Source organism: Ovis canadensis, chromosome 4, assembly GCF_042477335.2.
Source record: "Ovis canadensis isolate MfBH-ARS-UI-01 breed Bighorn chromosome 4, ARS-UI_OviCan_v2, whole genome shotgun sequence".
Classification (NCBI taxonomy): domain Eukaryota; kingdom Metazoa; phylum Chordata; class Mammalia; order Artiodactyla; family Bovidae; genus Ovis; species Ovis canadensis.
Window position 1 is genome coordinate 86,109,069 of NC_091248.1, and position 15,205 is coordinate 86,124,273.

General features: G+C 36.5%; 1 protein-coding gene across 10 annotated transcripts in view; it reads right to left on the minus strand.

Moving 5' to 3' along the window:
• The window catches only part of PALS2 (protein associated with LIN7 2, MAGUK p55 family member), a 120,473-nt gene that overhangs the window by 52,352 nt on the left and 52,916 nt on the right, over positions 1-15,205 (minus strand). For 6 of the 10 annotated variants that reach the window (XM_069588171.1, XM_069588165.1, XM_069588174.1 and 3 more), the window contains exon 2: positions 7,389-7,507. In XM_069588171.1, the coding sequence (XP_069444272.1) occupies positions 7,389-7,505 (117 nt within the window). In that variant the 5' untranslated portion in view covers positions 7,506-7,507. Of the gene's footprint in view, positions 1-7,388; positions 7,511-15,205 lie in introns of all 10 variants that reach the window. The other 4 variants (XM_069588173.1, XM_069588167.1, XM_069588175.1 and 1 more) reach the window with 1 other exon arrangement.

Below are 15,205 nucleotides of genomic sequence, written 5' to 3' on the forward strand. Positions count from 1 at the left end.
CAGTCTATTCCATGTCCAGTTCTAACTGTTGCTTCCTGACCTGCATGTAGGTTTCTCAAGAGGCAGGTCAGTGGCCTGGTATTCCCATCTCTTTCAGAATTTTCCAGTTTATTGTAATCCACACAGTCAAAGGCTTTGGTACAGTCAATAAAGCAGAAGTAGACATTTTTCTGGAACTCTCTTGCTTTTTCAACGATCCAGCGGATGTTGGCAATTTGATCTCTGGTTCCTCTGCCTTTTCGAAAACCAGCTTGAACAGCTGGAAGGTCATGGTTGACGTGTTGCTGAAGCCTGGCTTGGAGAATTTTGAGCATTACTTTACTAGCATGTGAGATGAGCGCAATTGTGCAGTAGTTTGAGCATTCTTTGGCATTGCCTTTCTTTGGGATTGGAATGAAAACTGACCTTTTCCAGTCCTGTGGCCACTCCTAAGTTTTCCAAATTTGCTGGCATATTGAGTGCAGCACTTTCACAGCATCACCTTTCAGGATTTGAAATAACTCTACTGGAATTCCATCACCTTCACTAGCTTTGTTCGTAGTGATGCTTTCTAAGGCCCACTTGATTTCACATTCTAGGATGTCTGGCTCTAGGTGAGTGATCACACCATTGTGATTATCTGGGTTGTGAAGATTTTTTTTGTACAGTTCTTGTGTATTCTTGCCACCTCTTCTTAATATCTTCTGCTTCTATTAGGTCCATACCATTTCTGTCCTTTATCGAGCCCTTTTTTGCATGAAATATTCCCTTGGTATCTCTAATTTTCTTGAAGAGATCTCCAGTCTTCCCCATTCTATTGTTTTCCTCTATTTCTTTGCGCTGATTGCTGAGGAAGGCTTTCTTATCTCTCCTTGCTATTCTTTGGAACTCTTCATTCAAATGGGTTTATCTTCCTTTTTCTGCTTTGCGTTTTGTTTCCCTTCTTTTCACAGCTATTTGTAAGGCCTCCTCAGACAGCCATTTTTCTTTTTTGCATTTCTTTTTCTTGGGGATGGTCTTGATTCCCATCTCCTGCACAATGTCCCATACCTCCATCCATAGTTCATGAAGGTTCCTTCATGGCTTTGTAATTCATTTATTTTTATTCCTGAGTAATATTCCATTGTATGGATGTACCACACTTTGTTTATCCATACACCTACTGAAAGGCACCTTGGTTGCTTCCAATCTTTGTCAATTATGAATAAAGCCATTACATTCATTCATGTGTATGGTTCTGTGTGGACACAAATTAACAGTTCACTTGGGTAAATGTCAGGAGCACAATCACTGGAGTATGTGGTAACACAATGCTTAGCTTTGTAAGAAATTGCCAGTCTATCTTCCAAAGTAGGTGTACCATTTTGCATTACTGGTACCATACCAGCAATAAATGAGTAGCTTTCCTTTCAGGATATATGTTTTGCAAATATTTTCTTCTAGTCTGTAGCACACCTTATTTTTCTTGGCGTCTTTTTCAGGGGGAATCTAATTAATCAAAGTTTTCATTATGCCTCATGCTTTTTATGTCTTACCTAGGAATCTAAAGTCACAGAATTTTTTTTTTCCTTATGTGTTCTTTTAGAATATTTTAGTCTTTGCTCTTACTTTTAGAGCTATGATCTATTTTTAGATAATTTTAGGATACAGAGTGGGGGAAAATTTTTTTTATATGAATATTCAACTGTTTCAGTGACATTTATTGAAAAGACTATTTATTATTTCTTCACTGAATTATCATGGTGTAAAAAGTCAGTTGACCACACATGTGGTAGTCTCTTTTTGGACTCTATTCTGTGCCATTGATCTATACGTTGATATACATTGTCTTTATTACTATAGAGTCACAATAATCTTTGAAATCCTTCCAGGTTGTGGAAGGCATCAAATTTTGTACTTTTCCAAATTGTCTGGTCTTGGCCCATTATAAATTTCAGTATCCACAGTAGAAATTCTGGCTGGGATTATACTGAATCTTCAGCTCAATTTGCAGAGAATTTACATTATAAAATTTTGAGTCTTCCAATTTCTTTATTTATGTAAGTATACATGTATACCTTTAAACAATGTCTTTTAGTTTCCAGTTATAGGTCTTACATTTAAAAAATTTTATTCCTATTACATTAAATTACTATTTCCAATTTGTTCATTGCTACCATATAAAAATATAATTAATTATCACAGAGTAGTTTTTAGCCTGTGTTCCTGGCTAACTAAATTCACTTATTAGTTCTACAGGGCTTTTTAAAAAACCCACTTGTGGTAGATTCTTAGGATTTCTGACATAGATGGTAACATCATCCTTAAATAATGACAGTTAATTTTTTCGTCTTCAATCAGTATACCCTTTTTTTCTTGTCTTTTTGCATTAGCAAAGACTCCTAGTACCAAGCTGAACATACGTGATAAAAGTTGAATAGAAGTGATCTTAGAAAGAAGTCACTGTGTTCCACCATGAAGGACGATGTTAACCATGGGTTTTTAACAAATGCTCTTCATGAGGTTGAGGCAATTTAGTTCTAAGTTTATTGAGTTTTTATGAAGAATGGATGTTCAATTTCATAAAATGCTTTTCCTGCAACTATGAATATAATCATATGATTTTTCTTATATCATTAAAATGGTGACATTTATTGGTTATCAAATGTGAAGGCAGCTTGTATTTTTAAGACAAAAGTCACTTGGTAATGAGGTATTACCCTTTTTGTAAGTTGCTAGATTTAATTTGCTAATATTTTTTTAAGAACTTTTAGTCTACATTCACTAAGGATACTATTCTGCAGTTTTCTTTAACTGAACTCTTTTTAGCTGGTTTTGATATCAGGGTAACATCAAGACTAGTAAAACAAAATTGGGAATGTTTTCCTTTTTTCTAGAATAAATAATGTAAAATATTTCTTCCTTAAATGTTTGATAGAATTTTCTTTGGAAGTCATCCAGGCTGAAGCTTCAGGTTTTAAACTGCAAATAGTCAATTATAAAAAAACAGATACAGGGTATCCACTCTTCTGTAGACTTTAGTAATTTGTGTCTTCCAAGAAATTAGCTTCCTCTAGTTATCATATTTATTGCCACAAAGTTGTTCATAATATTTATTATTCTTGCAATGTCTGCTGGATTTGCAGCAATGTCCTCTCTTTCATTTCTGATAATGATAATTTGTGTCTAGCTAGAGGTTTACCAATTTTATTAATATATTCAAAGTTATATTGATTTTTTTCATCTTTTTATGTTCACTCATCTTTATTATTTGCTGTCTGCATATTTTAATTTGTTCTTTTTCTATTTTCTCAAGGTAGTCATATAATCATTGATTTAAACACTGTTCTTTTCTAATACAGGTGTTTCCCTCTAAGCATTGCTTTGCTACACCCTAGAAGTTCTGTTATATATTTTCATGTTATTCAATTCAAAATATATTTTATGTTTCTTTGTGATTCTCCTTTGATCCACGGCTATTTAGAAGAATGCTCTTTGACATCTTTGGGGATTTGGGGAATAACTTTGTTATTAATTTTTAGTTTGATTTTGCTGTAGTCTGTAACTAGTTTCCTAGACTTGTTATAAGAAACTCGGTGTGAACTATGCCCAATGTCCTGCATATTATGAGGACTTTTCAAATCAGGCTAGTGGGAATGCAAACTAAACTATCCCCCATCCCTTTCGAGCCCTGGACATTGTTTGGCCTACTGTGCTTTCCAGTGGATCTTTCCTTGGACTCCAGAGGCATGCCTCACATATGCACAGGTCAGGACTCAGCCAGAGATTTGAAGGCATCCCTAAGCAGATCTCCAGGGCTGGTCTGGGTTAGCTTCCTCCTCCCCAGTACTCTGCCACACAAGGTCCAGTCACCTCCTTCTCCCCAAATCCTGAGCTCTATTAACATTGCTGGGCTGTTTATACTTCTTTCTGCACTAGACATGGAAACAGGCCTGAGACAGTTTCATAATGCTCACCTCACTTCTCTCCTTTCTCTCAGGCATCACAGTCCTGTGCTGCTTGTTGTCCCGTATCTGAAGATGGTCACTCTCTTCCACCCTTTTTGCTAACTCTTCCAGTTGTTTCTGGAGTGAAGATAATTCAAGTCTATTTTCTCACCCTAAGGTTTGGGTGGAATTTGTTCATTCTTATAATTTTACTTTTGCGGCTGCCTTAAAGATCTCAATATGCATCCCTAACCTTTTTATACAACCTTAAGATATTACTTTGACCACTTCCTTGATAACAAAAGCATCTTACTGTCTGAATCACAAAGTCTCTTCTTTTTGGTCTATCATCTTCACATATTTCATTTATATACATGCTATCAATGCTACAAGACACTACCATCACTTCATCCTAAAAATCAGTATTATTTTATATTTACTCCCTTTCTGTTGTCATTCTTTCTGCCTGAAGAACTTCCTTTTGCATTTCTTCCTGAATAAATGGAGATAATTTTACTGAGACTTTGTCTAAAAAGAAAACCTTTATTTTGCTTTTATTACTGAAGGTTGTTTTTGCTGAAGAGGGAATTTGAGGTTGGCAGTGTTTTTCTTTGTGCACCTTAATGATCTCAATCCACTCTGTTATGACTTTCATAGTTCCTGTTTTATAGCTAACTATTAGTCTTACTGCTTGTCCTTAAAGGTAATGTGTCTTTCTTCTTCAGGGACTTTACAAATTTTCACTTCTTCTTTGATTTTCAGGAGTCTGACTGTGATATTCAAAGGAATGTTTTTCTTTTGATTTTCCCTGCCAGGGGCTTCATTTGGCTTCTTGAATTTCTCAGTTGATGTTGTTCATTAGTTTTAAAAATTCTTGACCATTGTGTCTTGCACTATTTCTTCTGCCCCACCCCCGGCCCCCTTTCTGGGATATTAACTACATGTGTATTTGGCCTTTTGAGTATGCCTCACATACTGTCTTTTCTATATGTACCTGCCTATGAATTTCAGTTTAGATGTTTCCAACTGACCTGTCTTCAAATTTGTTAGTCTTCTTGTTTGCTGTGTTTAGTCTTCTGTTAAACCCATCACATGAGCTGTTAATCACATATTATATTTTTGAGTTCTCGAATAACCATTTGATTGTTTTTGACTCTTATTTTCCAGTAATATTTTAAATGTCTTTATTTTTCCCTCTTTCCTTTATTAAAAATGTTACTTAAAAATCTTTGTATATAAACTTTTAAAAAGATTATTTATAAGACTGTTTCTTTTGTTCTTCTCATGATTATTAGTCGCATGCTCTTGCCTGTCCACAAGCCTAGGAATGTACCCTCGCTGTTTCTTCAGCAGTTAATCCATCTTTCCCTCTACTGGTACTGGGAGTTTTGGCCTGCTGTGACTTCACATCTCTTTCTTGGAAGCAGAAGTCCTTTCTTCCTTCTGGGATTTCTTTACCTTCAATGCAGGAATATTCAACTACCACTGCTTCTATTTATTGAGAAGCTGCTTGAATGTTGTTTACTACTGAGTGATTCTTTTTTTTTTCTATTTCAATTTTATCATCAAAAGATCACAATAGCATTTCAGCTGCTCAAAAGTTATGCAGCCATTGCACTTGCTGAGAACAGTGAACAAAATGACCTTCAGTAAGGCCAACATCAATGACACAAAAATCAGTAATTTTTTTACACACAGAAATTCTCAAGAATATACACAGAGAGACACACAACTTGCTCTGTGGAAGAAAGAAAAAAGAATTTGAAGAAACAAGACCTGGCCTAAATATTTCTGTCATTTCCTAGATAAGTGACCTTAGGCAGATAATTTTTCTATTTTAAATCCTAGTTTTCAATTTATAATGTTTTTGCAAAGATGAAATAGCAATTTTTAAAAACTCTTATAAATAATAAGCACATTATAAGATGCCTCGCATAATACAATTGAGTTTCTTGATCTATATCTAAAAGCTTTAAATTAAATAAACATGAGGATGGGGTTTAAGAGGTACACTGAGAATAAAAACTAACAACCAACAGTAAGGTAGGTATGATATTAAGGGAGGAATAAAACACTATTTTTAAAGTGGCAGTAAGAGCTCAGAATGAGCCATTTAACTAATAGGCTTAAACAGCCCTAATTTATTTCTAGGGCTTCCCTTGTAGCTCAGTCGGTAAAGAGTCTGCCTGCAGTGCAGGAGACCTGGGTTCAATCCCTGGGTTCGGAAGATTCCCTGGAGAAGGAAATGGCAACCCACTTCAGTATCCTTCTCTGGAAAATCTCATGGACAGAAGAGCCTGGTGGGCTGTAGTCCATGGGGTTGCAAACAGTTGGGCACGACTGAGCGATAACACTTAACTTACTTATCTCTAAGAAACTGAAGTATTTATCTCAACACAGGATAGTGATTGATATTTGTGACAAGAAACTTAAATCTGAAGGTAAATTATATCTTATATATTATTATTAAAGTAATACCTAATAAATTTTGGAAAGACTGCAGTTAAACATGACTAAAATAAAAATTCTAGTTGGGTGATCTGTAAGTGGATTAGTTTCTACTTAGGAACCAAAGCCTTCCTATCATGTGACCTTAGAATGATTACATTTATGAATAAAATGAAGAACTGCATCACTAACTCACTCTTACTATTAGAACACTTAGGAAAAGTATGATTTTTCAGAAGTCTTAGAAGAAAACAAGTAATAGACTATGCTACAAAAAATGATCTCAGGAGAGGATAAAAATCAACACTCCAGGAATGACAAGATGGTTACATGAAGAAAAGGTCAGAGATATAACAAGATTCTACTGAATAGCAAAAGGAACTATATTCAATATCTTATTTAAAAAATAAAGGAAAGAAAAGGTCAGAGACAGTGTATGGCATAGGTTCTTAAAAGCAAGAAATCATCTGAAGAATGGGAGGGCAGGGTTGTGAAACAGTTAATACACTAAATTTTAGTGAGATTTATAAAAATTACTGTGGGAAACACTGTAATTGAAATAAAACCAAAAATGGTTGTAAAACTGTATTTTTGGATGAGTAAAAATGATTACTACAGAGTTGACTATGGAAATATAACTGGATATAAAATATCCAGTTATAAAAAAAATTTTCAAAAAGAACTAGTTATAGGAAGTCAAGAACTAAATTGAAAAACAGGTATATGGTCTAACAAAAAAGAAGGAAATCAGTACCTTGCTGTTGTTGAAAACGGAGACAAAATCAGATTCCTTTTCACAGACTTCCATTATAATACAACTGTTCAGTTATTGTTTCCCTAAAACTTTAAAGTCAATAGAGAAGGCAAAATAGTCCGATTTTTGCGTAAAGTAAGATTTCATTAGTTGTTAACTGTTATCATTTGCTAACTAAGCCTAAGTTATACCTCACTTAGGTTCTAAAACACTAATCTGAAAAGACCTCTGTAAAAACAATTTAAAAAGAATTTAGTTATCTTACGAATAAATCAATATACCTTAGCAAGTGATTTTACAATAGGATTCTCCATAATCCCCTTGAGGAAAATTAGGTCTATTTCTTCTGCTCCCGTAGATGAGGGCAGCTCCGTAAGGTTATCCAACACTTGCTGCATTGCTGCTGAGATAAAAGCAGTATTAAAAAAACAGAAGCAAACCTTAAATTCCAAGCTATTATGAAATATGATTTTAAAATAAATCAAATAAAAATACATTAACAATAAACATTCTTGAAAAACACATTAGAAAAACTGAACTGTTAAACAGTATAAATTTCAAATTGCCTTCCCATGAATTAGCAACAGGACAGGTTTTTACATGCAGTTTGGGGCTTTATCAGACTATCTAATACAGACGTGAGTCTGAGTGAACTCCGGGAGTTGGTGACGGACAGGGAGGCCTGGCGTGCTGCGATTCATGGGGTCGCAAAAAGTTGGACAAGACTGAGCGACTGAACTGAACTGAATACATACTTAGAAGTTTATACTTTCTATTTTTCATATTTTAAAAAATTACTTAAGAAACACAAAATTCTAAGAAACCAATTAAAAACAAAATAAAAAGATTAGGTAAACAAGAAATTTCATTCCAACAAGCCCAGAATCAGATGACTTGACTACTGAATTTTGTTAAACATAAAAGAACTAAAATCATTACTTTACAAACTTGAAAAATAATGTAGAAGAGGAAGGAACACTTTCCAACTATTCTGTGAGATCCTGAAACTAAATTCAGACAAAGACATCACAAGAAAACTACAGCCAATATCCTTTATAAGCACAGATGCAAAAATCTTTAATAAAACACTAACAAACTGAATCCAGCAACATATGAAAAGGACCGTACACAATGACCTAGTAAAATCTATCCCAGGAGTACAGCATAGCTCATCAACATATGATAATCAATGACATACACTATTAATAGAACAAAACCACATGGTATCTCAACAGGCAAAGAAAAAGCATTTGACAAAATCAAATACCTTTTCAGGATAAAAAAAAAATTTCGACTAGGAACAGAAGGAAATTTTCCTTTGCTCAAGAGCATCTACAAAAATCCCATGGCTAACATTGCACTTAATGATGAAAAGCTGAATGCTTTGCCACAGATCAGGAGCAAGGCAAGGATGGCTACCCTTGCCATTTCTACTCAGCACTGTACTGAAGGGCCTAGCCATGGCAGCCAGGAAACAAAATAATAAGGCACCCAGATAAAAAACGGATGACACTTCCCCTTTTTGCCAATGATATGACCTCATATACAGAAAATCCTAAGGAATATATACAAAAAACCTATTAGAGCTAATAAATGAGTTCAGTAAGGTTGCAAATAAGTACAAAAATCATTTGTACTTCTATACACTAGCAATGAACCCTCTGAAAATGAAATTAACAAAACCATTCCTTTTACTATAGCATTAAATCAATAAAATCATTAGAAACAAATGTAACAAAAGAAGTGCAAGATTTTACAGTGAAACAATATCACTGAAAGAATTAAAGACAAATAAATAAAAAGATATAAAATTTTATGGATTAGAAGACTTAATATTGTTAAGATGGCAATAGTCCTCAAATTGATAGATAGGTTTAATGCAGTCCCTATTTAAATCTCAGTTTCCCCCACCCTTTTTGGTAGAAGTTGATAAGTGGATTCATGTCGGAAATACAATAAATCCAGTAGAGCCAAACAATCCTCAAAAAGAACAAAGCTGGAAGACTCACAATTTTAAAACTCACTAAAAAGCTGTAGTAATCTAAACTGTGATACCAGCATAAATATAGACAGATAACTGAGAGTCCATAAATAAACCCATTTTATGGTTAATAAATTTTCAACAAGAGTGGTAAGATAGTTCAAAGGAGAAAAGAACAGCCTTTTCAAAAAATGATTTGGGGCAACTGGATATGCATTGAAGAAGGTGAAGCTAGATTCCTAGTACATTCAAAATCATAGTCTTAATTTTATTCAGATTAGTTTTATTAATAAGTTTTTTCCCGATGCATCTTTAGAGTAAGTATACTCATATTGTAGTTTGTTTTTTAAAATATTTTTATTAAAATAAACAAACATTGTAAAAAGACACTGTATTACTAAGTTGCTTATAATAAAATAGAGTAGTTCTTTGTTCCATGCTGTCAGACTCCCTCCTAAATGATCCCATCCATAAGTGACTACACTGAATTTGCAGTTTCTTTTAATCGTAACTATATCTCTGGATAATATGCTAATACTGCTACTTTTTGACATGCTCATTTTAGGCATTATTTATTTTTGTTAGAATAGTACTAGCCAATCGTACTAGTATAGCTTGTACCTTTCCCTCTTTCCAGACTGGCAATTTTTACATAAAATCAACAGTTAGTGCTTTTCATATAGGACTCCTACAAATTTCCCCCCACAATATTCCAACAGACTTCTCACATTTCTATCAGTAACTTTTCCAAATGCTCAAACATCAGAACTACTCCCAACTTCTACCTTCCTAAACCCTATCCCAAGCAGTCTTCTCTTGCACTTTAATTGGGACAGCTTCATCTTTAGGTCTCTGACTCAGTAGGAAGAAGTAAGTTACAATTTCAGAATTAAAGAGCTGAATGGGAGAAAAAATGTGCATCTACAACAAGCAGAAAGGAAACTGATATGGAGTTAAGATGAAGTCAACACTAGGAAATAAAGAATATAAGCGAAGTCTACTTCATAATTTTGCTTGAGGTCCAAAGTGTACTCTGGGCAGGGAACAACAGAATCAACAATCTTCAGAAGTATTAATATTTTCACCTGTGACTATAAATGTAGTCAGCTCTACTTTTCATGAGTTTTTTTTTTTTTATGAGGACTTTTTTCTTTCTTTGGACATTCTACATTTGTCTTTATTTTTATTATGGAAAACTCCAAACATATACAAAAAGAGATACTATAGCAAACCCAATAATTATCAGCTCTAACAATTAGCAACTCATGGCCAATTTTGTTTCATACTCCTATACACTTTCTGTCCTATGTTAATTTTGAGGCAAATCCCAGATATCATATTTGAGTGCTTATGTATAAAAGATTAGGACTCTTTTAAAATAATGTAACAATACTGTTAGCACATCTAATAAAATAACAATAATTCCTTAATATCATCAAATATCTAGCTGGTGTTAAAACTGCCAGTTGTGTAGAAGATTTTTTTTTAATATATCTTCTATATTGGTTCTTGAAATGCTTAAATTTTTATATTTTATGCTTAAACCGGAAGAAAAGTGGCAGAGACTGTGAAATATATTCTTGGTTATTTTGAAGATCTTTATAAGTTGTTACTGATTTTTTAATATATGAAATCTAAATAAAAACTTATAAGCCAGTCATATCCCATGTTGTGAAAAGGGAATTTAGAGTTGCCAAACATTCCCAAACTAATTTGTATATTTAATAGCGCTTTAATAAAACTGGGCTTCCCTGATAGCTCAGTTGGTGAAGATTCCACCTGCAACGCAGGAGATGCTGGTTTGATTCCTGGGTCAGGAAGATCCCCTGGAGAAGGGCTAGGCTACCCACTCCAGTACTCTTGGACTTCCCTTGTGGCTCAGCTGGTAAACAGTCCGCCTGCAATGTGGGAGACCTGGGGTCGATCCCTGGGTTGGGAAGATCCTCTGGAGAAGGGAGAGGCTACCCACTCCAGTATTCTGGCCTGGAGAATTCCATGGGCTGTATAGTTCATGGGATTGCAAAGAGTTGGACACGGCTGAGTGACTTTCACTTTTACTTAAGAAAACTACTGTAGATCTCGTAAATAACCATGTTTTCAGGCCAAGCCTGGCTTGGTCTTCCCCCAGTTCACTAGGGAAATGACCTGGACGGTGAGCTCCAGGGAACTTGGGCTGAGAAGGCAAGAAGGTGGGGTAAACTGCTGCAGTTCAGCACAGGTTAGGAAAGCCAGTCTGGGGGAATGGTGTGCTGGTTAAGGTTGACAAGAATCTGGTATTTGTACTGCTATTAATTTTTGAGAAAAAGTAAATCATGAGATTCACAATGAAATCTTGAAATTGACCTCATATCCCTAGAGGCCTCATGCCCCCAAAGACTTCAAAGAGGAGATGATATCTGACTATCCCAGACTCTGGGATATCAAGTGCAAACCTTGCCTCCTCATGAAGGATGGTCCAAGACTGCTACAGCTGGAAGTCAGAACTGCTACAATTATCTGTACAGGATGAAACCTCGCCACCATCTGTGTCTCTGAAAACCTACTTCAAGCTGACGGCCAGAATCCGTATTCCTTAATGGGCAAGATTTTTGGATTCCATCTGCTACATCTTCTGAAACACTAACACTCTTTTCAAGGGTGTATGCAAAGCCCTCACTGGTACCTTGCTGGATGGTTGAGACAGCCTATGGGACACAGGACTCTTTCTGTGGCCAGAAAGAGTACCCAAACTATCAGGAGGTCCTGACTGAGCTAGTGCCTGTGGTCAAATCTGAAAGTGGGAGCTCTCAGTCAGTAGCCAAAACCTAACCCAGAGGCCCAACAACCAACAGGTGACACACCTCCGCTACAGTGAGAAGAGTAAACATACGCTTCCTCAAACCGAAGATCTTGAAGGAAACTACAGTGGACAGCGTGGATTTTAACTGCTCAGGTTCACTTATATGTGGATTATTTTCAAGAAATATGTGCTAGAGTACTAAACATCTGCTGCTAGTTGAATCTGCCAACACGGAACTGCAGAGACAGTTTAGGGGGATTTTTCCACTGTGCAGAGGGTGGGTGGCCTTAACCACCTGTGCTGTTGAAGGGTCAACCGTATAACACATTGGGGAGTACTCTGTGATGGAACTGAAGGATTCTCATGAAGACTGAGACAGATCAACTGCACTCTGCTTGCCAGGCAGCCCCATGTCATCTGATTCTGAAGGCCCAGACTGGACCAGCTGAAGCCCCACTGAGTCCAGAGATTTTAGAGCTTATACCTGGAGGACCACTCTCCAGCACTTTCTTATGAGCAGTTTCAGAACATCTGCTAAGGCTTTACTGTCCCCTGGTAGAGCTCTTCTCTGGAGTTGAATTCAGATATCATTCTTAATGTTCCTATCAAAAAATTCTCACTTAGTTTACCCACCCTGTTCCAGGTTATTTAATCAGAAAGGGGAGAGTTGAGGTGAGGGGTCTTGGAACTTTCCCTGTCTTCCCCTTTTGAGTGAAAACTGGGTTTTGGGTGTCTCAGAGTTGACAGGCAGGAAAGGCAGAGAGAAACTGGTGAGGAGGTTAGGTGAAATGGTGAGTGCGGGTGTGGAACGATCCACCCTGGTGCTCCAGTTGCACCAGGTTGTCAAACTTGAAAGCATCTGCCCTTCATTCCATACTCTGCTGTGAATAAAATAAATAATGTTCTAACACCTGGCAGAATCCCATCTCCCTCACTTGTTGGGATATTATTGGACAGTGTGAAGAAACAATTGCCCCTAACAAGCCAATTCACTGGCTTATAAATTAGTTATCTAATAACATGAACTATCAAAAATATAATAGTTCTTTTTAATTAAGTCATCCTAAAAGCATATCAAAGATACACAAGAAAATATGCAAAAATTATAACAAGGAGCAATGAGAGAATTAACCTTATAAACTATTAAAACATTAATTAGATCTATAACAAGCACTCTAACATGGATTACCATAAGGCAACTCTTACATGTAAAATCTTAATACATGAAACAGAAAGCTGTTTCATATAGTGAGAACGCTACGAAGCTGAGCTGGATCCAGAGAAGCAGGGAAGTGTCCCAATTTACTCAGAGATTCCAGGAAGTAAGGAAAGTCCCAAAACTCAGAAGGTAAGTTTCCTACAAGTTCCACTCCTCCTCCTCTATTACAAGAGGATGGACTCTAATCAGAAGCTAGATTCAATGACATACAAATGGGATTCCTACTTAAACTAGAGAAAAATTAACATATTTAATCTAGACCCTTCAATTACAAATATGAACAAAAGTAGAATAACTAAACATGAAAACTAAAAGCAAGAATGTAACTTACCAAGTTGCAAGGAGAGATAAGAAAGCCTTCCTCAGCAATTGATGCAAAGAAATAGGGGAAAACAATAGAATGGGAAAGACTAGAGATCTCTTCAAGAAAATTAGAGATACCAAGGGAACATTTCATGCAAAGATGGGCTCGATAAAGGATAGAAATGGTATGGACCTAAAAGACGCAGAAGATATTAAGAAGAGGGGGCAAGAATACACAGAAGAACTGTACAAAAAAGATCTTCACCCAGATAATCACAAAGGTGTGATCACTCACACTCACCTAGAGCGAGATATCCTGGAATGTGAAGTCAAGTGGGCCTTAGAAAGTATCACTATGAACAAAGCTAGTAGAGGTGATAGAATTTAAGTTGAGCTATTTCAAACCCTAAAAGATGATGCTGTGAAAGTGTTGTACTCAATATGTCAGAAAATTTGAAAAACTCAGCAGTGGCCACAGGACTGGAAAAGGTCAGTTTTCATTCCAATCCCAAAGAAAGGCAATGCCAAAGAATGCTCAAACTACTGCACAATTGCACTCATCTCACATGCTAGTAAAGTAATGCCCAAAATTCTCCAAGCCAGGCTTCAGCAACACGTCAACCATGACCTTCCAGCTGTTCAAGCTGGTTTTAGAAAAGGCAGAGGAACCAGAGATCAAATTGCCAACATCCGCTGGATCGTTGAAAAAGCAAGAGAGTTCCAGAAAAACGTCTACTTCTGCTTTATTGACTTTACCAAAGCCTTTGACTGTGTGGGTCACAATAAACTGTGGAAAATTCTGAAAGAGATGGGAATACCAGGCCACTGACCTGCCTCTTGAGAAACCTATATGCAGGTCAGGAAGCAACAGTTAGAACTGGACATGGAACAACAGACTGGTTCCAAATAGGAAAAGGAGTACGTCAAGGCTGTATATTGTCACTCTGCTTGTTTAACTTATATGCAGAGTACACCATGAGAAATGCTGGGCTGGAAGAAGCACAAGCTGGAATCAAGACTGCCGGGAGAAAAATCAATAACTTCAGATATGCAGATGACACCACCCTTATGGCAGAAAGTGAAGAACTACACAGCCTCTTGATAAAAGTAAAAGAGGAGAGTGAAAAAGTTGGCTTAAAGCTCAACATTCAAAAAATGAAGATCATGGCATCCAGTTCTATCACTTCATGGCAAATAGATGGGAAACAGTGGAAACAGTGTCAGACTTTCTTTTTTTGGGCTCCAAAATCACTGCAGATGGTGATTGCAGCCATGAAATTAAAAGACGCTTACTCCTTGGAAGGAAAGTTATGACCAACCTAGACAGCATATTAAAAAGCAGAGACATTACTTTGCCAATAAAGGTCTGTCTAGCCAAGGCTATGGGTTTTTCCAATAGTCATGTATGGATGTGAGAGTTGGACTATAAAGAAAGCTGAGTGTTGAAGAATTGATGCTTTTGAACTGTGGTGTTGGAGAAGACTCTTGAGAGTCCCTTGGACTGCAAGGAGATCCAACCAGTCCATCCTAAAGGAGATCAGTCATGGGTATTTATTGGAGGAACTGATGCTGAAGCTGAAACTCCAATACTTTGGCCACCTGATGCGGAGAGCTGACTCATTTGAAAAGATCCTGATGTTGGGAAAGATTGAGGGCAGGAGGAGAAAGGGACAACAGAGGATGAGATGGTTGGATGGCATCACCAACACAATGGACATGAGTTTGGGTGGACTCCAGGAGTTGGTGATGGACAGGGAGGACTGGTGTGCTGTGGTTCATGGGTTTGCAAAGAGTTGGACATGAGTGAGTGACTGAA